Source organism: Alosa pseudoharengus, unplaced genomic scaffold (assembly GCF_046254945.1).
Source record: "Alosa pseudoharengus isolate Yale_2024_CS ecotype anadromous, Long Island Sound unplaced genomic scaffold, YU_APseudo_1.1 YU_APseudo_1.1_scf_14, whole genome shotgun sequence".
Classification (NCBI taxonomy): Eukaryota; Metazoa; Chordata; class Actinopteri; order Clupeiformes; family Clupeidae; genus Alosa; species Alosa pseudoharengus.
This window is the reverse complement of record NW_027468609.1, coordinates 16,126,381-16,151,000: the sequence shown is the minus strand read 5'-3', so window position 1 is coordinate 16,151,000 and position 24,620 is coordinate 16,126,381. Positions and strand designations below refer to the sequence as shown.

Here is a 24,620-nt window from a genome sequence, read left to right as displayed (position 1 = left end):
CAAAAGTTCTATGTGCACTCTCTCCATAGCGTTGGTCACAGCGTAGCTACCTGTCAAAGTAACAATGCTTGAGTCAGGCTATGGGGAACTGGCTAACATTACAGACGCTTTTGAACGTAATAGACGTTGTTGGATATTAAGTTTATGAATTCATTTTAGTTGATACAATGTCTATGTTGATTTTTCATGAAAGGACGGCACTGATCCAGTCTTGTAAACGAGTTGATTTAGTTCTAACGTTAGCTAGCGATAAGTGATAGGTGTGGCAAGGAAATTATTCTACACAAACGACATGGCATTCATTCATAATGGAAAAATGGATTGGTGGTATCAGAGATGTCCAAAAGATTCAACAACTCACACGGTTTCTCGGCCGGGGTACACGTTTATTCTTGGGGTAAGTGGGACGTCCATCCAACGATATCTCTATCTTATTCGTCAACATGTGTTCAAGGTGTTATTGTTAACGTGTAACATTAGGCTATCTATTGTTTAACTGGTGACATAACGTAGGTTAATGTGACAGCATACCTGGCATAACCTTAGCAGCTAAATAACGTTAGATTATAGTGATGGATTTGTTGATTTCTCTATTTAGGTAGTAGGCTGCTTACTACAGAGTAGGCTACAGTTTTGTCGGGAATTTGCGCTTTGACACATGGCTAAGAAGTGGCCTTGAAGTGTTTAATCAGGGTGCGAGATTTGCTGTCAGGGTGCGAAGTTAACGTTAGCGCTGAAGTTACCAACCTATGAGAATAGTAACATTAGCTTTAAACTAACAGCGTACCATTGAAATAGAAAACTTTGATTGCGCCTTGTAACTGATCAGTTACACAGTAACTTGTTTAACTAACGATAGGCCTATTGAATAGGCTACCTTCCCGACATTGGTTCTTCGGAAGTTCCTCAAGCCTCTACCATTGTTTGCATTGTCAAGGGAAAGTCAAACCTTGACAGCCCTCATGGCCTTTGGACTCCCTTCGCTTGCCTTGCCCACTACTCAAATGCTGCCAATGCTGGTGCAGCGAAGTGCGGCGCTTCGGTCCTCAGCCAAATGCGCTAGTGCTGAGCAGGCTATGAATCAACCAGTGTCTCCGGCCAACAACACCAAATAATGATGAGGCCGCAGACAGTGCTGGTCACAGCAGAAAGACACAGCGACATTCCCTCGGGAAATAACTGTAATGGACCGTTTGTTTGGAAATAATCGGCCATTGTATGTCAGCATTCTAGGAGGGGACATGAGCAAAGCAAGCAGCTCAGATTTTCAGAATTTGCTGTCCAGGGTCTTTCTCCAGTTAGGCTATTTGCTGCCCCTGAGTACTTGATTAATCATGAGACAGTTGTTTATGTATTTGCAGAGGCATGTGAGTGACATCATGGGTTAGGCCTAGCCGTTGCATGTGGGTGAAAGAGTTTTGTAGCCTACTGTGTGAGTGTGTGTCTGTCTGTCTGTCTGTGTGTTGCTGTTTGTTAACAGTTATGTGTTAACTAACATGTGGGTTAACCTGTGTATGTGTGTGTCTGTCTGTCTGTGTGTTGCTGTGTTGACTAACATGTGGGTTAACATGTGTGTACGTGTGTATGCGTGCGTGCGTGCGTGTGTGTGTGTGTGCGTGCGTGCATGCGTGTGTGTGTGTGTGTGTGTTTGCTGTAGGGACTGCTGCTGATGCTTGCCCTGTATCCTGTTCTGAAAACCTTGAGCGTCCAGCTGCACTCTGCCCTCACGGGGAGTTATGTGGCTGGACACCATTCGGTCATCCTCATCAACTGCCCCAATGAACAAGTGGCCAAGGACATCAGCAGGTAGGTCTCTATCTCGCGCTCTCTCTCTCTCTCTCTCTCTCTCTCTCTCTCTCTCTCTCTCTCTCCGCTCCCTCTCTGTCAATTCAATTACATTTTTCAATTCAAGGTTGCTTTATTAGCATGACTGTAAGTACAGTGTTGCCAAAGCACAATTAAAACAGCATAACAATTAGAACATTGACAGCATTCTGTCTCTGTCTCTCTCTCCCATTTCCTCAGTGTCTCTCTCACTCTGAATTAGATAAGTTAAATATTTCCTAAATCTTCAATTTGACAGGGGTGTGGGGTGTAAAAGGCCATAAAATATGTTGATCAATGCAACATTAAAAGCTGAGAACTATTTTAGCCCGAGGATGTTAACGATTTCAGAGTGGGTAAAGAGCTCTGCCAAATACAATGTCGAACCCATGAAAATGGATTTTAATGTCAGCGAACAATAGCATTACTAACACATGAATGCCCCCCCCCCCCCCCCCCCCATCATTTTAAAACTATTTTTGCATCCAGTACATCAGCTTTTTGGGCAGTCAAGCTACATATATGTAACAGGTCACTATATTGAAGACCATTGCATGTGGTGATCAATATTGTATGAATGCACTCTGCACATTCCGTTTCACACGTGGCCATCCATTAGTGTATTATTACTACATCTGAAAAGAGTCGTTTCACACTGTTGTCTGTCAGTTCTTGTGTGTTGTAAGCTTTCTAAGCAGCCGTAAGAAGTTTTGGTGTTAAGCGTTTCACTGCAAACATACAGTGATAAGCTTGTAAGCATGCCAATTGTTGTCTTTGGGTGACATAGTAATAACAGAAATGGTGGTTTGTTGTTTGGGGCCATATTTCCCTATCTGTTTTTCACAGGTCAGGTCAGCTAAGGCTATTGCAGTACATTGTGCCAACTATCCTCAGCCAACAGATCCTCTAAGTACAGATTAGCACAGCCTCTCTGCACCAACACCCCATGCCTTTTACTTATCAATGATGTGGCCATGTCTTAGCAGTCAAACACATGCTAGTGTGCTCTAGATTAATATAGTTTTGGTCATGGACGGATTATGAACTTTCGGGCCCCTGGGCCAAGATGTATTAAGGACCCCCCACTAATTGTTGCATATGTGAGTGTGTGTGGGGGGGGTTCAATTCCTGTCTTCCGCCTTTGTGCCCTTGAGCAAGGCACTTTACCCCAAGTTGCTCCGTGGAGAATTTGTGATATAAATGACATATGTAAGTCACTTTGCTAAATTAATAAATAAATGTAATGTAATGTCTTAAGTTGGAGAGACTGCAGTAGCATCCCACAGTGGAGACCTAGAGTCTAGAACAGGAAGTAAAGAAACAGGACAGAGCTCGGTGGCCAAACATGCGTGATATAGTTATATAGATGATGAACACTCTTCTGCATTTGTAGACAAAGGGCCTACTGACCATGCCCTGCTTTCTATTTGCTATTGTTTTTATTCTTTAATTTTTAAAATATTCTTCGGCTATTTCCCTTCTATGCTTTTATTACCTATTCTTGTTTGCTTTTGTTTTGTTTTTTGCACATTGAATGACCTGTGTATGAAATGCGCTCTACAAATAAAGTTGACTTGACTTCACTTGGCTACTGTAAAACAGAGACAGTTTAGTAGGAGGTAGAAGGCCATATAAGGCAAAACCCAACTGATTTTGCAACATATTATATTATTTTAGAATGCATAGTTATTATGTTATACAAAGCACATTTCATGTTTTCATTAATATTCATTATAAGGAACAATTATTAACCTATTTGCATGAGTGAGATACTAGTATAATATGATACTTCTACAAAAAATTGTAGGAATGCAAAATATCATCTAATTTTCATTATCGACACAATTGTTAATATTGCACACCCTTAGTGTGTGTGTGTGTGTGTGTGTGTGTGTTTGTTGAGGTATTAGCAGCAGTGGTTTTGTCGCTCATATCCAGGCTTTTTGGACTGGCAGGATTAAGTGTTATGTAAATAATCTCTGGGATTGGGACCCACTCCAGTGACGTGAAGGTCGCAAAGTGCACGTGAAGACTTCAGCTTTCAGGCGGTCATCAGAGTTTCACAGCTGCATGCTGTGTGTGTGAGTGTGTGTGTGTGTATGTGTGTGTGTGTGTGTGTGCGTGTGTTTATTACTGAGAGAACAGAGTTGCTTTGAGTTGGGGTGCAGAATATGCCAGCACACTCGGGTACCAGGGACGGTGTGTAAACACTCACACTCTCACAAGCTCTCTCACACACTGAAGTAAACAACACCATCTCTTTACATTTCTGCCTATATTTGGCCAAAGCCTTCCTCACACTCAGTCAGTCCTGACCAATGTGTGTGTGAGTGTGTGTGTGTCTGTGTGTGTGTGTGTGTGTAGGTCTGTGTGTGTGCGTGTGTGTGTGTGTGTGTGTCTGTCTGTGTGTGTGTGTGTGTGTCTGTGTGTTTGTCTGTGTGTGTGTGTGTCTGTGTGGTTGTCTGGGCGGAGACCAATGACAGCACACAAGCTCATTTTCAGCGTGGACCCTGCCCTGCTGTCTATTTGCTGTAATAAATATATTTTGAAAAAGAACTGTAAGGCTGTTTTGAGGCTGGCCTAAAGCTTTGGCCATGAGTTGATATCTCTAGCAACAGGGAAGTCACTGATTTTGGCTATCGACTTTAATAGCACTAAAAACCAGAAGAATGTTATATGGTATGAGGTGTAAAAATCTTGTCAATATTATGGTTATGCTTATGTACACATTGCATAGTTTAGTAGGTAAATGAAAAAGTGATATGTCGGCATTAACCCTAGAACAATCTATTGTTAAAGCACTGAAGGCCCAGTTCCATTTCTCTAATGGAAAGACCCACCATAGCTGCCTCAGCCCCGAAAAACACCATGACTGCCCTGGTTCCCTTTTCTCCCCACGAGAACCACACTGAGGCTTTGAGATCTGCTGAGCTATCAGTCCGAGAGGGCAGATGTTCTCGTTTGCCCCATGGGTGGCGTGCGAAAGTACCCGGGCCCTCAGGCTAAGTGCTCGGACAGTCGGGGTCATGACAGATAGTTACTCACCAGCTGGCTGCCAGTTGGCCAGAATCTGTGATGGCTGTTGCTCTTCATGGCAAACATAGAGCTGTACAGATATGAAGCCTGGGTCCCCATGGAATTCTAAGGTTCTGTCTGCATTCTGAGGAGTTCTGAGATATTGAGCTTCAAAGTTTTACAATTCCATTGAGTTATACTGACAAGTCGAACAAGCCTGTTTAGATATAATGTCCAAAAATACATACAACTTCAAGAAACACCTCACCTCACACTATGAAGTTGTCACAGAATAAGAATATGTCAATAGCTTCATTTTGACAAAAAATGTCAGACCTTCTGTTAGGCTGTAAAGGGTCTGTAGCTTTGAGATGTGGGTAAACGAGAATCCATTTGTGTCTAGTAAACAGTGCACAGCAGAACAGTCTCGGCTCTTTCCACTCGGCCCTGGTTCAACCCATGCAGCCACTAATACAATAGTAATAATAATAATGATATAATCTCTCCGTCTGAAATGCTTTCAGAGGAATTATCCTTGAATATTCAGAAAGATCAGGATCTGGCTACTGGATCACATGGTGCTTCTCTGATTTACGGCTGGCTGCAATTTCCCTTGTGCACAACTGAATTTGGTTAAGTAACTTCAGTAAATTCAGTTTCAATGAGGCTAACTTAAACACCTAGTAATAACTATTATACAACGTTAGTGTAGTAGGTCAGAATGTTGAAGGTCAGAGATTTGCAACATGTCCAGGCTGACTCCAGGCCCTGGACATTCCGTCATGCTGGTATATTTGGGAAAGCTCTATTGAAGTGTGTATTAAATCAACAAGGTCAGGGTTTACCGTATTTTGAAATGTGTTTTTGTAGTCGTTTGGTAGGTTGGTCGTCACAGTAACGTCTGAATATTCGGTTTGATGATGGACAGGTGAAAACACCTGGTACGCCTTAGTAGCTGCCCATGTTCACTTGACCCGACACACTCCTGAGAATGCATAGTGTGTGTGTGTGTGTGTTATTCAGCTTCACTGCAATCATAGTAAGGGAGGACTGTGTGTGTGTATGTGTGTGTGTTACTTAGCCTCACTGCAATCATGATAAGGGAAAAGCTGAGTGTGTGTTACTCACCTGCGCCACACATTCCTCAGAGCCCCAGGTGTGTCTTAGTCAGCCTTACAGAACTTGGGTGTGTTCAGCTTGTGTTTGTGTTCAAGTGAAGTACAGTAAATTCAATCAGACTATCACTGAAGATCGGCGCGTACTAATGAAAGAGAGGAAAGGCTGCTCTTGCATGAGTGAACATTTTGAATCGCTCGTCACAAAAACATTGAGGTATTTCTGCATGGTGCCTTCTTCACTTCATAATGTAAAAACATGTAGACCTTCCTGAGTTCCTGTAGACATTTCTCGCCTTGTTTGGCTGTATGTTTTGGATCATTGTGTGGTTTAATGGTCCAATGATGCCCATTGGGGCAGGTCTCTCGGCAGACTGCCTGATCTTTTCCACCGAAAATCTCAATGTAGCCCCTTGTTTTAGTGTTACTGTTTACTTTGAGAAGTTCACCAGGTTCCATTGTCTGAAAAACACACAAAATTAATAAATCCCAAACCAAACCGAACATCTTCTGCTTTTGATAGCCTACTGGTATGACGCTCCAAACGAAATGTATGTCTCAGAAGGCAATAAAACGCACATAAGAAATAAAGCCACATAAAAAATAATGCCTCGAAAACAAGCCTGTAAATAAAAGACTTACGAGTTTACGAGGATTTTAGGATTTACGAGTCTGTCTCCTAAACATTCCTCACCCATTATCCAGACATGCATGAAAACATTTGAAAACAAAACTCAGCCATAGGTTATTTTGAAAATGACTTTCTCTTCAGCATTGTCCTAACCGTTAAAACGAGGCAGATATGACGAGGCTTTGCAACAGTGTTTGCAGAGATACATTTGAAAAAGATGCAAATGCAAAGATTATGCAGACTGTTACGATTGACTGCACTCGAGCAAACACACACATTATCAAAATCATACGCCGGACGCTTTAGGCTATAGTCTTTCTACATGGGTTTAGTTAATGATCGGGCTATAATAAGACCACACTTTAATAGTGGTTAGTGTAAACCGGGACATTTTAGCATTCCGACAGGCTTTTGTCGGGACTCGGGACACGCAACTCAAAATTTTCAAAATTTTCTCTCTCTCTCTCTTTCTGTCTTTTTCTCTCTAATTCCCCTCAGGTTAAAAATAAACAGAAACATAAGTCTACTTAATACTGTAATCTGAGGATGTAAAATGTCTGTATAGCATGTCATGAATCTTGTGTTACACTGATACTAATGGAGTGTTACGGTGATGTCCTGGTTTGAAGATTGATTGAATAAATGGGTGTTAAACTCTCTCTTCCCTCTCTCTCTCTCCCTATCTCTCTTTCTTTCTCTCTCTCCTTCCCTTCCTCTCTCCTTCTCTTTCTGTCTCTATCGCTCTCTTCTTCCCTATCTCTCTCTTTCTCTCTCTCTCCTTCCCTTCCTATCTCTCTCTCTCTCTTTCTCTCTCTGTCTCTATCGCTCTCTCCCTCCTCATCTCTCTCTGTCTCTCTCTCTCTTTCTCTCTCTCTCTGTTTCTATCGCTCTCTCTACCTCCCTATCTGTCTCTCTCTTCTTCTCTCCCTATCTCTCTCTCTCTCTCTCTCTCTCTCTCTCTCTCTCTGTAGGTCTCTAATGGAGAGGCGCATGGCTGCGTGTGTCAACATTCTTCCTCGCTCCGCCACCATGTGAGTTTTTTTGTGAGCATGCCCCATTGACCTTTGAACTCTGACTGACCCCAGTTTGGGTCTCTCTTGTCACTCTGGGGTGTGGCTTCACCCAAGCGCTACTGGTCATCTGGTATTCTGAATGGAAAGGAGGATAGAGCGAGTTTGCATGCTAGCTTGTCCACTTTAACAGTTAACTTTTACCTTTAACTCTAACATGATGCCCACTGAAAACTAAAACCCTACACGTTCTGCCCACTGAGATCTGTGGTCCTACACACACACACACACACTGCAAACAGACTCTCAACCACCTGAAAGGTACACACACACACACACACACACACACACACTGCCCAGGGGCGCCGCTAGGATTGTATACCATAGTACGCACCATGGCCCAGGACGCTTAAAAAAAAAAAAAAATCAACGGTGCATGGCTACCCTACACATGAGGTGTTTCAAGCTTTTTAACATTTCTGGAATGAGGGAGATTTCGCCCCCGGGAATTTTTTTAAAATTCTGGCTGCTAAACACACCATTTTAACGCAATTTTGATGGGACATAAATACCTTTACAGAGCAAGCAGCTCTGGCCATATCGGCTCTGGCTCACGTGACGTGAACATTGCTTTAAATGCATTATCGCTCCACTACCCAACACGCGAACAAGGGAAAGAAAAGAAAAGAAGAAACCAATGAGCTTATGTCGTGATTTGCGATAGGCCTAGAGAAAAGACAGCTATGGTCACCTAACAATAATGATTTGTGATAGGCCTAGGCCTAGAGAAAAGACACCTATGGTCACCTAACAATAAGGATTTGCGATAGGCCTAGGCCTAGAGAAAAGACAGCTATGGTCACCTAACAATAATGATTTGCGATAGGCCTAGAGAAAAGACAGCTATGGTCACCTAACAATAATGATTTGCGATAGGCCTAGAGAAAAGACAGCTATGGTCACCTAACAATAATGATTTGCGATAGGCCTAGAGAAAAGACAGCTATGGTCACCTAACAATAATGATTTGCGATAGGCCTAGGCCTAGAGAAAAGACACCTATGGTCACCTAACAATAATGATTTGTGATAGGCCTAGGCCTAGAGAAAAGACACCTATGGTCACCTAACAATAATGATTTGCGATAGGCCTAGAGAAAAGACAGCTATGGTCACCTAACAATAATGATTTGCGATAGGCCTGGGCCTAGAGAAAAGACAGCTATGGTCACCTAACAATAATGATTTGCTTACACTGGTGTTTGGTTGTCCCAAACTTTGAGATGATCCATATTCTACGCATTAACTGAATCTTATCGATCTTGAAACCCGAACTATCATTTGTGCTTGAAGCATGTTTCAATTAAGACAGTACTCAAGCTATTTTTATTGTAGTAATATTGAATGATTTCATGAATAAAGCATTGAAAAATTGTATGCACAGTGCGTACAGGATTACGGCTGGCGGCGCCAATGACACTGCCCACAGACTCTTGACCACCTGAAAGTCGCTAAGGTCGCACTCAACCATGAGGAAGTGGACAGGCATGCACACACACACACACACATACACACACACACACACACACACACACCCCCACAGGAGTGGTCGCGCCTCACTTCAACTCAACCATGAGAAAGTGGACAGGCATGCACACACACACACACACACACACACACACACACACACACACACACACACACACAAAGAGAGAGCACAGGACATAGTTTTCCTCTGGTTGAGCTCACTCAGGCTCTCAGCCTCACTGCAGTGCCCACAGACTCATGACCACCTGAAAGTGGCTCAGCTCACACACACACACACACACACACAGAGCACAGAACAGCTTGTTTCCTCTTGTTGAGCTTACTCGGGGTCTCAGTATCAGGAAGTCAAATGCAAAACTTCTATTCATGGATGTTGCATTCAGCGCTTGTAAATTGCCACTGCCACATTTATAGGTAGACATGTAGCAAATGCTTTTATGCGTTATCTTCAGCAAGTTACAACACACCAACACACACACACACACAGACACACACACACACACTCACTTCAACTCAAGCATGAGCAAGTGGACAGGTATGCGCGCACACACACACACACACTCTCTCTTTGCTCTCCCTCTCTGTGTCTCTCTTCACACACACACACACACACACACACACACACACACACACACACACACACACACACACACACACACACATACACACACACACACACACACACACCTCTCCCTCTCTGTGTGTTGTGTCATGTTGATGGTGTGGTTGGTGTCCCCTCCTTTCAGGTACTACTGGAAAGGTGAAATCCAGGATGCCACAGAGGTCCTACTGGTGAGTGTCCCCACACCTCACACCAAATAACACACACCTCACACCAAATAACACACACATAATAACACACAAAAAATAACACACATATATTAACCTCACACCAAATAACACACACATAATAACACACACAAAATAACACACATACATTAACCTCACACCAAATAACACACATATATTAACCTCACACCAAATAACACACACATAATAACACACACAAAATAACACACATATATTAACCTCACACCAAATAACACACACATAATAACACACACAAAATAACACACATATATTAACCTCACACAAAATAACACACACATAATAACACACACAAAATAACACACACATAATAATAACACACATATTTATGGAAATGTTAATGTCAGCCAGCACTAAAGAGAAGATCCTGTGTCCTGACTGTAAAGTGTGTGTCACACTCAGAGGTGCATGTCGTGTTTGTTGTTTCAGTGGAGTGTGTGTGTGTGTGGTTATCCTTGCTGCATATCGTGGTTGTGTGTGTGGGGGGTTGGAGATCTTTGGTGGTATTGCTGAATGGTTTTTCACTCTCTGTTTCAGCTGGTAAGGACACGCACTTCTAAGATCCAAAGCCTCACTGAATACGTAAGGTGAGTTCAGCGCCACCCGGTGTCACCCTGTAAGTCCTCCCTAGCTAACCCGGTGTCACCCTATAAGTCCTCCCCAACTCACCCGGTGTCACTCTATAAGTCCTCCCCTGCTCACTCGGTGTCACTCCCCAGCTCACCCGGTGTCACTCTATAAATCCTCCCCAGCTGACCCGGTGTCACCCTATAAGTCCCCCCCAGCTCACCCAGTGTCACTCTAAAAGTCCTCCACTGCTCACTCGGTGTCATTCCCCAGCTCACCCGGTGTCACTCTAAAAGTCCTCCACTGCTCACTCGGTGTCATTCCCCAGCTCACCCGGTGTCACTCTAAAAGTCCTCCACTGCTCTTTTGTCTTTTTGTCTATCCTCTCTCTCTCCCTCCCTTCCTTCCTTCCTCTGGTCCTAGCACCTCGTTCTAATTGATATTGTAAAGGAAACGAGGAAGGAACGATAGGAGGATGGAGGAATGAAGGAGAGACTGATACGGGACATGAGATGTCCTGCTCAGTCACGCATCACTTTTAAGAGACATCAATTACTTATGATGCGGCGTATCACCTCTTAGGCTAGAATAAACAGACATGCAAATTGCAGAGAATATGAGCTCATACCAAAGCCTAACATTTTCATATGAACATGAACTCTTCCCACTTATTGACCCTGATAATGCAGGGCTCCAGACTAACTTTTTGCACTGGTTGCACTGGTGCGCCTAACTTTTTTTCTTAGGTGCACCAGCACAAAAGTTAGGTGCACCCAAATGTTCAACCACATCGCATTTAACACCGCAGCAGGTTCACTTTTTTTCCTTAATTACTGTCCTTTATAGGTTGTCCTATGACTTATGATTTACATAAGTTTCTTAATGAAAAGTAACTTAATGAAGTGTTACTTAAGAAAAGTAACTTAATGAAGTGTTGGTGCTTTAAGTGCTTCACTGAGCTGAAATTTAAACTTAAAACATCTCAAGATGAATTAAATAAAAATAACAGTGAGTAAATTAACAGTGCACGTCTTTAAAGGGCTTCAAACTGCACATCTCATGGCTCAATGTCTTATCCTTTATGATCTTTAGGCCTTGGCTAAACCAGCTCGCCATGCTAGCATCTTCCATAGAAATGTATTTGAGCACAATTTAAAGAGATGTTCCAAGTAGCCTGGGGGATTTTTATGTGATTTTGCAATGATGATTGCAATAATCATTTGACAGCCCCACAATGCAATTTACTTTTAGTATTTTTACATTTTCAATAAGAACATCACTATGGTTAATGCATTAACGAAATGGTAGGCCTATTATTATAGGCTATTGCAATGACTTGCCATTTAAATGTAGCAGTGATATTCGGTTTGCGCCAAATACCGGATTAAATTGATTGATGCCATCAGAATGAGTTTACACAACTCGCGAGCAAAACGAATATTGCTGTTGAAAACCGGGTTACTCCCTGCATGTAACTGCGGTCAATGACGCACTCCTTTTCGGCGATATCTGTATCTCTGTCGTTCGGGAAGGCCTTGTATGCATGGTTCGCAATTTTAAGACGCAATTTTTCATCCGCAATTACTCCTATAAATTTGGCGCAAGTGGCATTCCTGTACGTCGGGTTTACGTTCAAACTCTTTTTCTGGTGAATAATTATTTCGGACTGAACTTGGTGAAGGGAAGTTTCATTAGGCCTATCATAGGCAACGATAAACTTGATCATCATCTCGGGCTCGTCTGATCGGTTTGCTGCTGCCAGCCGCCGAAAGGCAGTGGGGAGAGGGGACATTTATCTCAGCCTATTTGACCACACTGTAATGCAACTACATCCACTCTGTTAATCTGATGGGTCTCTGACCTCTCTCTCACTCGCTCTCGCTCTCTCTCTGCAGCACATGCATTTTCAAATTTACACACAGGCACTGGGCCACGGCCAATCAGAGGGGAGGTCCCGCCCTTCACTATCTGTGATTTGTTTAAATCACGATATTGGCCAAATATGTGTCTGTTATTGAACCAAAGGTAGAGTTTCAATGCGGACACTTTTTCCTCTCTCGAATAACTGATCGCACCGGTGCGACCTCCGATTTTTTTTAGTCGCACTTTTGAAAAAGTAGGTCGCATATGCGACCAAATTGGTCGCACTCTGGAGCCCTGTAATGAGGTCATGTTTGATAGTTCTCGAGACATGAATAGTTATTATACTATACAAAACAGGCATGAACTTTTTTATTAAAAGTTTGTATGGTAGTTCGTGATAATTCCAGCATATAAAGGTCCTTTTTTTGCTCTGTCTACTAGTTTATTGACACAAATAAATCCCTACGAACTTGTTTGAAACCAAAAGTTGACAGGAACTTTTTAGGAACTTTTTACCTTGGCAGCTTGGACCAATGATCGCACAATTCCGACTGAAAACGCTTCCGTGTAGGATACTCTTGTGTTTCCTCACTTATCAGGCCTTCCACCTCCCTCCTGTCTCCTCGTTCCAGGCCTTCCACCTCCCTCCTCTCTCCTCGGTCCAGGCTTTCCACCTCCCTCCTCTCTCCTCCTCTCTCCTCGGTCCAGGCCTTCCACCTCCCTCCTCTCTCCTCCTCTCTCCTCGGTCCAGGCCTTCCACCTCCCTCCTCTCTCCTCCTCTCTCCTCGGTCCAGGCCTTCCACCTCCCTCCTCTCTCCTCGGTCTTGCCTCCTCTGGTTGCCACTAGATGAATGCGATTTCCGGGTTAGGATTTCCGGGGCACAAGCTGGAGGACTGAGGAGACAGGCCGTATGCATGCTCATATGAATGGTGTCATTTTGTTAACATTAGGCCTACTGTTAAGGAGATGCTGTAGGCAAAGGCTATATTTCAACCTCGTTAGTGTAGTAAAAAAAAAAAATCAGAACTATTCACGAGGTTTCTGGGCAGCATATTTATGTTCTGTTAGCAAGCGAACTTCTCATGACAAAGTAGCCTACTGCCAGCTGACAAAGCTCTCATTTTAAAACATTACTGAGAGACAGGCGCTGTACAATCAAGAAATCCTGCCACGGAATCCAAAACTATGTTTGCCATTATGTACAAAGCTTATAGGCTACAGTGGACTAGCATGTTGCAGGGGCTGCTAAAAATACCGACAAACAACACACTGAAAACTCGGCCAATCACAGCCCTTGCTGTCGAACGCTCCGTCCGGTTCGACCGAGGTACGCCACAGCGGACTTATGCTGCCCCCAAGTGGCTGCAGATGTACTTACATTTCACGTAGCTGCGTGAATCACGTTTTTCTAGGTGAAGTGTCCATTTTTAACTAGTACCCACTGTAGAGGTTTGAGAAGAGGCCTATTAGTTCACTCAGCCACCCGGTGTCACTCTATGTCCTCCCAAGCTCACAAGCACACTAGTTCAACACAGCACTGCTTTGACCTCCAATATTTGGACTGTGTAAACTAAATGTTGGCGAAGCAGGCGTGCTCAACTTCCAAAAATATAATGACTTCGGGTCAGAGTTTAGAAAGACTATCAGATTCAAGTTGAAAAACCACACTCCCAAGCGTTTTCTCAAAATTCTATTTTTATTGGACCATGTGCTCTAACAAAAAAGTATTTTAGCCTAAGCCGTCGTCAGTTTGTGTCAGTGATGACAGCTTAGGCCAAAACGTGTTTGTGTTAGCGGTTTGATGAGTGCAGTTTTTCATCTTGAATTAAACTAAATGTTCACAAAGCAGAAAAACTTGTTCTCCGGTCTTTACAAGGCAGAAGAGCAGGTTTTCTGCTTTGTAAACATTTAGAGAGTATAACCCTCTGCTCTCCTTGTGCTGGGTCTCTACAAAAAAAAAAAAAAAGAAGAAAATGTTCTCTTTTGTTAAATTTATTTATGCACGATTTGATTGATTTGATTTTTTGATAAGATTATGATTTTGTTTGGTTGATTTATTGCTTCATCGATCGATTAATTGAATAAATAATTAAGCAATTGGTTGAAGGATTGATTGATTGATTGATTAATTCATTGATTGATTTGTTGTTGTAGATCTATCCACCCCTATGAGAACCCTGAGGTGCTGAGTTTCCTCGTGGAGGGTGGCAGCCTGGACTACATGAAGTGGATCGACGAAGCTGTCCCCGAGAATCCCTATATCCCATCCTGACCCAGGGAGTCCCAGCCTGTCAAACTGACCAATCGTAACTAAGCCCCCCTATCCCAAAGTTCTCCTGGAGGATCCCGCCTGGAAGGCAGGGAATGGCAGTGACACAGAGGATTCCAGAACTTTCCCCCCGATCGCAACCTGATGCAGGAGGTCCCAACGTGTGAGCCTAGCAGTGTCACTGGCATAGAAGATTCCAGGACTCAACCCCTGCACCAGAGCCTTATACAGTAGATAGATATCCTCACCTGTTCCAAGTTCAATCACGTTGCCCTGGTGATGACTCTGCCACAGAAGGTTCCAGAACTTTATGAAATGATGCAGCACAGTCGTTTGGGCCAAACTGAACTCATGACATCATCACTGTGTGTTACCTACGTTCTCTCCAAACTTAACTGTTCATGACATCATCACTGTGTGTGTTACCTACGTTCTCTCCAAACGTCACTATTCATGACATCATCACTGTGTGTGTGTTACCTACGTTCTCTCTGTTCATGACATCATCACTGTGTGTGTGTTACCTACGTTCTCTTCACAGTTAACTGTTCATGACATCATCACTGTGTGTGTTACCTACGTTCTCTCCAAACTTCACTGTTCATGAAAAAACAAGGCTGAGGCTGTGTCTCTTTGGACATGATGAAAAGATAGTTTTTGGTTCGGTCGTTGGTGAGAACTACTGTCTGGTACACATTTCGCTAAGAAAGTAGTCCTCCAAAACTGGAAAATCTAAGAACTCATGCCACATCAGTCACTGGACCAACCTAATTGCAGAATACATTTCAATGGAAAAAAATAATTCTCTCCAAAAGAAGCATATGTCAGCCTTTGAAGATACCTGGAACCTAACCTTTCTAAATTCAACCAAAACATAGCCAAAAACTGTGTATATTACCAGAATTGACTACCCCCCCCCCCCCCCCACACACACACACACACACACACACACACATACACTCATGCCAAAACATCTGACCAACCTCAGCCTACCTACAATACTCAATCATCTGCCCTGTCCTACAGTAGTCTTGTCTACCTGTCTTGTCTCTTGTCTATCTGTGACTTTGTCAGTCTTTAACAGTACTCATGTTTGTGTGTCCGTATGTTTTGTCTTGTGTTTTCTGTCTTACACCAGACCTATGTGTGTTACCCCTCCCGCTTTTTACAGATATCTTCTCGCTAAAAGTCAAAGTCAAAAGTCAAAGTCTGCTTTATTGTCAATTTCTTCACATGTCCAGACATACAATAAGATCGAAATTACGTTTCTCACTATCCCACGGTGAAGACAAGACATATTTTACCAATTAAGTCCACAGACAAACATAACATTCAAGTAAACAATAAAAAGTAAATAAGAAGGCACATACAATGAAGAAATAGGGTACGACAAGTGAAATCAAATTTGAATGTAATTCATTGAGCAGTACACAGCTGTATTTCTCTATTAAAGATAAAGTTGTCCTCTGAAGAAGGGGGGGGGGATTAAAAAAAATACAGTCTGGTACACAGCAGTAAGCCATTACTCGCATCACTGACTTTCCAAACTTTCTCCCACCTTATTTTCGCACAGAAAATATTCAAAATGGTGACCATGTGACAAGTGTATGTTCTCTCCACACTCTTCCTAGTGTCATCTGTGTGTGTATTTGCTTTTGACAAAAAATAGCTGCCTGTTGTGAGGAATGCGTTGCCTTGTTTTGAGTCAAAACAGAGTAATATTCCTGCAGAGTCAACAGGAATCGAACCAGCCATGTGGGGCAGTTCCTCATAAAGGGAAGACACCAACCACAGGCAGCCTTTGGTAGCACTGAAAAGTGTCCACCATCGCCATTCCTCTCTGAGTCTTACATGCTTAAAGTGCGTCGGTAATGTCGTTTATATGTTAGCTAGTTTTTGTGTTCATTAACTTTAATTGCAGGTTCAGGTGCTGATACGACAATCTGAGTTTAATGGCTCCCTTCGATGTACAGTTTTGTATTTATTTAAACTGCAGTTTAGTGAGCGGTCCTGCCATTCATTAGTGTGTAAACGCAAACGTGTGTATTTTTTTTTTTTTTTATATTGATACACACACATGTACACACATGCACCTTCGCAAACGCACAAACACGCAAGCATACACTCCTGAAAGTCTGATCACTCAGGTGTTCCTGTCTCTGGACATCCCGACGGCCTCCAACCTCACCTCCGTCTCTAAACTCTGCCTTTTGTTTCTCACCTACCTGTGATTGTGGTGTTCTATTCCGTCTTTACTTAAAGACGTTGCAAATCCATGTGTTCATAGTACATGTTTGGTACCAAAGAATGTTTCTTTGAATGAGGACTGGCCATAATAACTGTTATTGATGATCTAAAATGAGTACTTTGAAGCAAATGCTTTTAATGTTTGCAGAGGTGATGTTTGGAAGTTTGGTTTCATATTAGGGAATTATTTTTTTTACATTGAATGTGGTGAGGGAATTTTATGGGCAGGGTATTTTACTCAATCGGTTGTTTGTACTGGAATGTGATCAGATACTTCAGGATGGCTGAAATCCAGCTGCTGTGGACGTGCTTTGTCAGTTGGTAATCCCAATCTGTAGAATGCTGTGCTATGCCTGCTAAATGGGATTTTCTTGAGAAATAAATAAATAAAAAACGTTTTGAACCTTTTATAATGACAAGAAAATACTTTTTTTTTATCTGTATAATGTCCTGTGAGTCCTGTGCTGACCTTACCAGCTGAACAGCTGTTCAGAGGACAAAGCTTAAAACCTGAAATCTGACCCTTTATATCAGTGTTCTGGATCAACAGCATATTAAAGCATGGAGCGTTTCAGACCCTGCTGTTTGTTAGCTCAGGGGTTCCCAAACCTTTCCATGACAAGGCCCCCCAAATACCACAAGGTTCTGGCCAAGGACCCTCTTGATGTGTTATTAAACCCATTGACAATACTACAGCAAATGTAAAAATACATTAAGATAATCCTAATAATTATTTTAACCACAAGCACTTCGCGATCGAGCATTCAGTTGTAAAATTGCATTTGGGGCTTTCTGCTATATGAGAGCTATCACTATTATTCCCAGTCATTATCATGGAAAATATAATGTTCAGATATGCGACAAATTATTATAATGGCATTGTATAACAACCCTCATAGTAATAGGTATATTTTACATTTTTCAAATGTATTTATTTGCTGCTTTTATTTTTCCTTCTAACTTGCTGAGGCCCCCCTGGCACCCCCTCGCGGCCCCCACTTTGAAAACCACTGTGTTAGCTGATGGTGTGTCACCCAGAAACCTTTCCCCCTGTGCAGCAGTGTGTGTGTGTGTGTGTGTGTGTATCTTTTTCTGCATGCCACTCTTACCTGATGTCTCTGTGTGTATATTTATAGAAGCCCTCCATGAATATATTGTTTTATTTTTCTCTGATTACATTCTATGCTTGTGTGTGTGTGTGTGTGTGTGTGTGTGTTTGATTAAGTCCACATTCCAGATACCTACACCATATAGTGTTCATGCATGTGTGTGTGTGTCTGCAGGTCCATGTCATGACTGTGAGTGTGTGTGTTAGTGTACTGTAGGTGCAGGCACATGGCTGTGTGTGTGTGTGTCTACAGGTGCATGGTTGTGAGTGTGTGTGTGTCTACAAGTGCATGGTTGTGAGTGTGTGTGTGTGTCTGCAGTTGCATGGCTGTGTGTGTGTGTGTGTCTACAGGTGCATGGTTGTGAGTGTGTGTGTGTGTGTGTGTGTGTATGTCTGCAGTTGCATGGCTGTGAGTGTGTGTGTGTCTACAGGTGCATGGTTGTGTGTGTGTGTGTGTATGTGTGTGTGTGTGTGTCTACAGATGCATGGTTGTGAGTGTGTGTGTGTGTGTGTCTGCAGTTGCATGGCTGTGAATGTGTTTGTGTGTTTGCAGGCACATGGCTGTGTGTGTCACTGCTGTGAATGCTTGTGCTGGAGAGACATGATCTAACAAGCATCTTTTACTGTTGGGCTCTGGTTGGACTTGCCTGCACTTGTTTCCATCAAGTCATTGCTGGTTATTTGCCATTCTGAGGCAGCAATTTCAAGGCAGAGAGAGAATATGAACTCTAGTAGATGCAACAAGGTCTTATTGTATCTTTATTGTCTTTGTCTTCATTTATTTGGCTGATTCTGGGGCTCTACATAGGCAGTCCTGATGGGCCCCCATGTTCCTTAACATGTTCCTCCTTTTATTAAAGTAAAATATATTCCAGACTTTTCTAGGGCCCCTATAATCAGTAGTGGTTTTACCTCGTCATACGCCCCTGGGGTCAGACTCCCTGGAGCAATTTGGCGTTAAAGGAGAAATCCGAGTTTTCACATAGATCTCCGCTTCTCGAGGTCACCGAGTACTGTCAATACATGTAAATGGGAGCTCAAGCTAGAGTGTAGCGCTGTAGCTGCTGGCTCTACTTGGGATAGGTAAAACCGGTTTTCTTTTTTGTTGTTGTTGTTGTACCGACAGTACTCGGTGACCTCGAGAAACGGAGATCTACAATATGTGAAAACTCGCTGGATTCCTCCTTCAAGTGCCTTGCTCAAGGGCACAACTCAAGGTCAAGTGCCTTGCTCAAGGGCACAACTCAAGGTCAAGTGCCTTGCTCAAGGGCACAACTCAAGGTCAAGTGCCTTACTCAGGGGCACAATGGTGGCAGCTGGGAAACAAACTCACAACTTTTCAGGCTACTGCACACACACCCTGTTCCTTAGCCACCACACCTATAGGCCTAGAGACATATATCCTTGTTTACCAAGGTCACCAAGTTCAGCACCACTGGGCCCAGACACAGCAGCCTGAGGAGGGTCTGCTTGGATTTAGTTTGATTTTGTTGGATCAGAGCAGCACCTTCTGCAATGCATGCCTCTCTTTCTCCTGAATCTCGATCAGACACACACAAACACTCTCTCTCTCTCTCTCTCTCTCTCTCTCTCTCTCTCTCTCTTTCACTATAAAAAAATTACATATTTTAATGTAGGGGGTTGTCTGGAATATGGCAAACTGGAGACTGTTTGTTAATGATTTGTTTGTTGTTGTTGATGATGTTGTATATGCTGTTTATAGAATGTATCGTAAAACCACCAATTGCCCACCATTTTGTTCAAAAATTTTAAAACAACAATGTTTTTTAATAAATAACATTTGATAAATTAACTTTACATTTTTCAGTAGCCATAGGTGTGTAGATTTGAAAAAAATCTAGTTTGGTTCTTACTGGGACTTTTACTGCCTAAAATATAAAATGTTGTTTACCATGCTCAGAGTTTAGTGCTGGGATGGTGAGTGCCTATTTCCAACCTTTCTCATGGCACATCAACGGTTAGACCATAAATTCTCATCGCAAATCAAAATTCCACTGGAGCTCCAAGCCGATTTGTACATGCAGCCTTACAACACTGTTAACAGCTCTTCGAGTCACAGTAAATAGCTAATTTAGATACACTTATGGTGTGGGTGCTTGCGTTTCTTTAGGAATCCACTGTCTTGGTTTGTATAGAAATAAATATTAAGTGAAATACACGTAAGAGGTTGGAAATATTAGACGGTTGGTAATAGGTGACGTTCCTATAAATATGTAAATTCAAAGTTATTTTTCTCTCAAAGCTATTCTCTTCACTGTCCTATCTAATAAAGGCTAAACAGCCCTTAGATATAAGATATAACTTTAGAAACGTGTTCACTTGTAACTGAATAACAGAAAGATGTCACCAATCACACAGCCCACACACTTGTCCCACTTCCTCTTCCTTCCAGTGTTTTCTATCGACTTTTACAACTGCACTCTTTTACACTTTTTTGCAGAGTTGTCTGTGGTGCTGAGTGTGACACTATTTCTCAGAATCTTCTAAACATGCATTTGGATATAAAAAAAAGTATACTGTACCCAAGCACTGCCAAAATAAACTAATTGCTAGTTACCTGTCATATTTGTGGAAGCCTTAATTGTTGTGTGCCCGTTTTGAAAAAAGTCTGTATATTCACTATATGTTTATATGTACACTTTTATAGTTGGGCCTACATACGATAACAGGGTGTTCACAGACATACATGTGACTCCATCCATATGCTTCAAAATGGTTTAGGGCTACCTATCTATGTTTACTGTAATATGTTGTGTGTATCAATGCTGTATCAACAACTGGAATAGCCTAATCACTTTTGTATGTGGCCCACAAAGGACCAGTGTTGGGAGTAATGCGTTACAAAAGTAATGTAATTACTGTAATATATTGCTGTTTGCGGTAACGCGGTAAGGCATTACAACAAAAAATTGGGTAATATTTACTCGGTACAAACTTCAGTAACGCGCGTTACAATGCAGTTTAGCCCAAAATTAAGCGCTTGTTTTGTTTTGATACATATTCGCAAACACCACGCAAGAACAACAGAGGAGAAAAAATCAGTGCAAAATAGTAGAACATTATCTCCTGATACTGGTTGAATATGACTGTGGCTGCAGCAGACTCGCAGGCGGACTCTATTTGCGGGATGGACATAAGCCTACGCTCATTACGGAGACGGATTCTTATTACTTTGTTCCAGACTGTATGACGAAGAGAATTCGTAGTCACAGGCGGTAAGGGCCAGGCTATCTTCAATCATTCGTTTTCCAAGCATTTAGGCTACATGAAGCACATGATATGCTGAGTCGACTGAAACGCATTCCATTCAGATAGCTAGGTGGATACCAGGCTCATAATTCACTTGTAGACTATTCGCAAAACGAAATGTGAAGCAACATGTCATTGCATACTTCCATTTCCAAAGCAATGAAGGTTGCTTAAAACAATTTAACATTGTGCATATTATTGTTAATGTTGTGCTATCAATGTAACTCAAACAAATAAGGCTTGTAAACAAGAGCTGGCAAAAGGGCATTATGACAACGTAAAGATCAATGCTCTTAAAGTGACAGTGCACCATTTATAAGTAAAACAGCATTTCTTCAGAAATTAATGTTTAAAAATACACAGTAATGGTCTGTAAATAATAGGCCTTTTATTTTACTTTAGGTGTTTGAGTTATCATTTAAATGTCACTCACTCAAAGCCACTCACTTAGGGCACCGAAATGGCCAGCAGGCCACCATCTTGACATGTCTTTATTAAAGGAACCGTATGTAAAAAATGTATTTCAATTAATCATAAAATTGCCCTGATATGTCACTAAACATTAAGAAATCATGTTCATTTCAAATACTTATATCACTGACAACAGTAGTCTGGCCAGGATATTGTCATTTAAAAAGTGAAGTTGCAGCCCTCAACTGATGTTGATGTTGTCATGTTGTGTTTTGGCCTAATGCGCCACCCTCCACCTATCTACTAATCACAAAGTCAGTAGTGTTTCGTCATCCGGTTGCCAACTCTGCCAGTCAGAGGGGAGGGGAAGGGGATACACCGCTCTACAGTAATTTGAAAGTGATTGTAGTACCCGTTTTGGCCACAATCTTACATACGGTTCCTTTAAGCTTTGATTTACAATATAGTAGGCTCTCTATTGATTTTAATGAGTAGGCCTAGGCCTTAAAGTTACAGTATTTCTATCACAATTTACCAGACTTTGACCTTTTGTCGGTTTTTAACAAAATTCTGACTATGATTGTTCCTTGTATTGCATTATGAGCACTGCGCCTATTGCATTCTACTGTTGCCTTAAGCCTAGCTCAGTCATTATGCTATACCACATCTCCCTCCATTGGAAGAGCAAGCTGCATTGAGCGTAATAAACTGCATTTAGAATGGCAAATCCATATTTCTAGATATTTTGGTGAAAGTAACTTAAAAGTAATGCAATAGTAGTGTAATGCCTTACAATTCAGAGACAGTAATATTATAATGTGTTTGTTATTATTATGTAACAAATTACTTTGAAATGACAGTAATAAGTAATGCATAGTACATTACGATTTTGAAGTAACTTGCCCAACACTGCAAAGGACCATGGTGGGAATTATGTTTTTAGAGGTGTAAATTTATTTTTAGAGCTTCCTTTCTTCGTATTATAGTTTTGTATTCCCTCACAATAGTTTTGTGTTCCCTTGCAATACTTTTGATTTTGTGAGGGAATGCAAAAACTATTGCGAGGGAATGCAACAGAAGTTCAAAAAATAAATTCCCACCATGACCCTTCATGGGCTCCATACTTTTGTGACCCATACCAGAGACTTTCTAATGAGGAGACACGTACAGCACTCGAAAAATCCTCCACAGAAACGCATGCGGTTGGTTTGTAGCGCCAATGTCAGTATCCCGCCCTTTCCACGGCAAAAAAGTCTACATGGGAATACATTAAGCCAGTTATATGGTGTGTTGTGAATACATCGTAGCAGAGGAGCACAGGGAGCAAGCTGCATGGTACGTTTTTTGTGTATCACCATTTTCAGTTGTGGTCTCATTTCCTACTTACCCGTGACCTTTTCTGAGAGCCTCTCAACACCACAGACCACCACTGTAGCATGTCTGACACGGAGGTGTCAATCTAGCGCACAAATGTAGCATATGTGTGATGATAACAGCAATTCGACCAAAAAGAACGGGAGTGAATTTGGAACTAAAACACATGCTACCATCAGGTTGCAATTTAAAATTCATATTAAAGTCAAACTAGTTTTGGAGAGAGTTTTAAGTAATCAGAAAAGTGGTAGGAACATGGATACACGGGGTGATGGATGCACATGTGAAGGCCTAGTCCTAGTCGTGACAGTAAAATAACCACAACCGTGCCATAAACTACACCCCCATGCATCTAATTTGTTTTCTGCAATTTTTGAACTTCTCTCCCTCCTTCTCTGTCGCTGTGGTTAGTTGACGTTGGTTGAATCTGTATGCAGAGGCCAGGCTGTGCTGAAGCACTCGTGTGTGTGTGTGTGTGTGTGTGTGGTGTCAGCCGGCCGGCGAGGCGAGCTGATTTCCGCCGCGCACAAAAGAAGTGCCGACGCGAGGAAGTGCTCTTCGACCCGCCAGGATTTAGTCAAAGCCAGCCCGGACAACATCCCCACAGCCACACACACACACACACATAGTCACTCTCTCTCACACACACACAGACACATACGCAAACGCACACACCCACACATACAGAGAGAGAGAGAGAGAGAGAGAGGGTGGTCCCTTTTAGTGACACCAGTAACGTAGGCCTACCTCCAGACGCTTTTCGAGATGCGGGCGATAAAGCAAACCTGGTTCCTTTTGTTGTTGCAGTTGATTTGTATTGAGTTGTTGTTATTGTTGTTGTTTGCTGTTCATGTGTGGATGCGGTGAAAAATGCTGTAGCCTAATCTTTAGTTGTCTGACTTTGCCTTTCATGTGCAGTCTACCCGTCATGAAAAAGACATGTGTTTTACACTTTCCACCACTAGAGGGTGACAATGAGACATGAAAACACTGATGGATGGATTATGTTAGATTTCTAAAAAGGATCAGAGGCGTCACTCCCCATCATCCAAGAGTAGTCCCAGTATAGTTGGTGTAGAATCACACACACACACACACACACACACACTTACTCTTTCTTCCTTCTTTTATGTGTGTGTCTGTGTCTGTGTGTAAGCTATTCACTCCAGGCCTTACTGTCAACCCCCCAGTCTCATAAAAGGCTAGACAAGCCCTCTGGCTTGTGTGCACAACATGTGACTGTGCCACTTCAGCAGGCTGGTTGCATCACTACACAAATGCATGAATAGTCTATACATGTCTGTGTCACCCACACATGATGGATGATCTCATTAATGTCTGACAATGGGCCATTGACTACTGTGCATGCATGTGCATGCAGAATGCACAAACACATCTCTGTGTGCTAAAATGTATACTGTGTCAATGAGTTAGTGTGTATGTGTGTGTGTGTGTGTGTGTGTGTGTGTGTGTCACTCAAACAATTCAAATACACAGTATCTTTGATGTACACACATGCTAATATCCACACATTCAATAT

At 42.3% G+C, this 24,620-nt stretch overlaps 1 protein-coding gene across 1 annotated transcript; it reads left to right on the top strand.

Moving 5' to 3' along the window:
- The first annotated feature begins 31 nt into the window (after positions 1 to 31).
- LOC143122946 (protein CutA homolog) lies at positions 32 to 17,324 on the top strand. Its single transcript, XM_076283978.1, has 6 exons — positions 32 to 397; positions 1,658 to 1,806; positions 7,557 to 7,616; positions 9,889 to 9,934; positions 10,508 to 10,557; positions 14,556 to 17,324. The coding sequence occupies exons 1-6, from the start codon at positions 293 to 295 to the stop codon at positions 14,671 to 14,673; spliced, it is 528 nt and encodes a 175-aa protein (XP_076140093.1). The 5' UTR covers positions 32 to 292; the 3' UTR covers positions 14,674 to 17,324.
- The last annotated feature ends 7,296 nt before the right edge of the window (positions 17,325 to 24,620 follow it).

Bases quoted from the DNA above. Each gene is read 5' to 3' on its own strand.
- LOC143122946 (XM_076283978.1), top strand. From the start codon at position 293: ATGGCATTCATTCATAATGGAAAAATGGATTGGTGGTATCAGAGATGT. The intron at 398-1,657 runs GTAAGTGGGACG...TGTTTGCTGTAG, and splicing joins GGTACACGTTTATTCTTGGG to GGACTGCTGCTGATGCTTGC. The intron at 7,617-9,888 runs GTGAGTTTTTTT...CCCTCCTTTCAG, and splicing joins CTTCCTCGCTCCGCCACCAT to GTACTACTGGAAAGGTGAAA.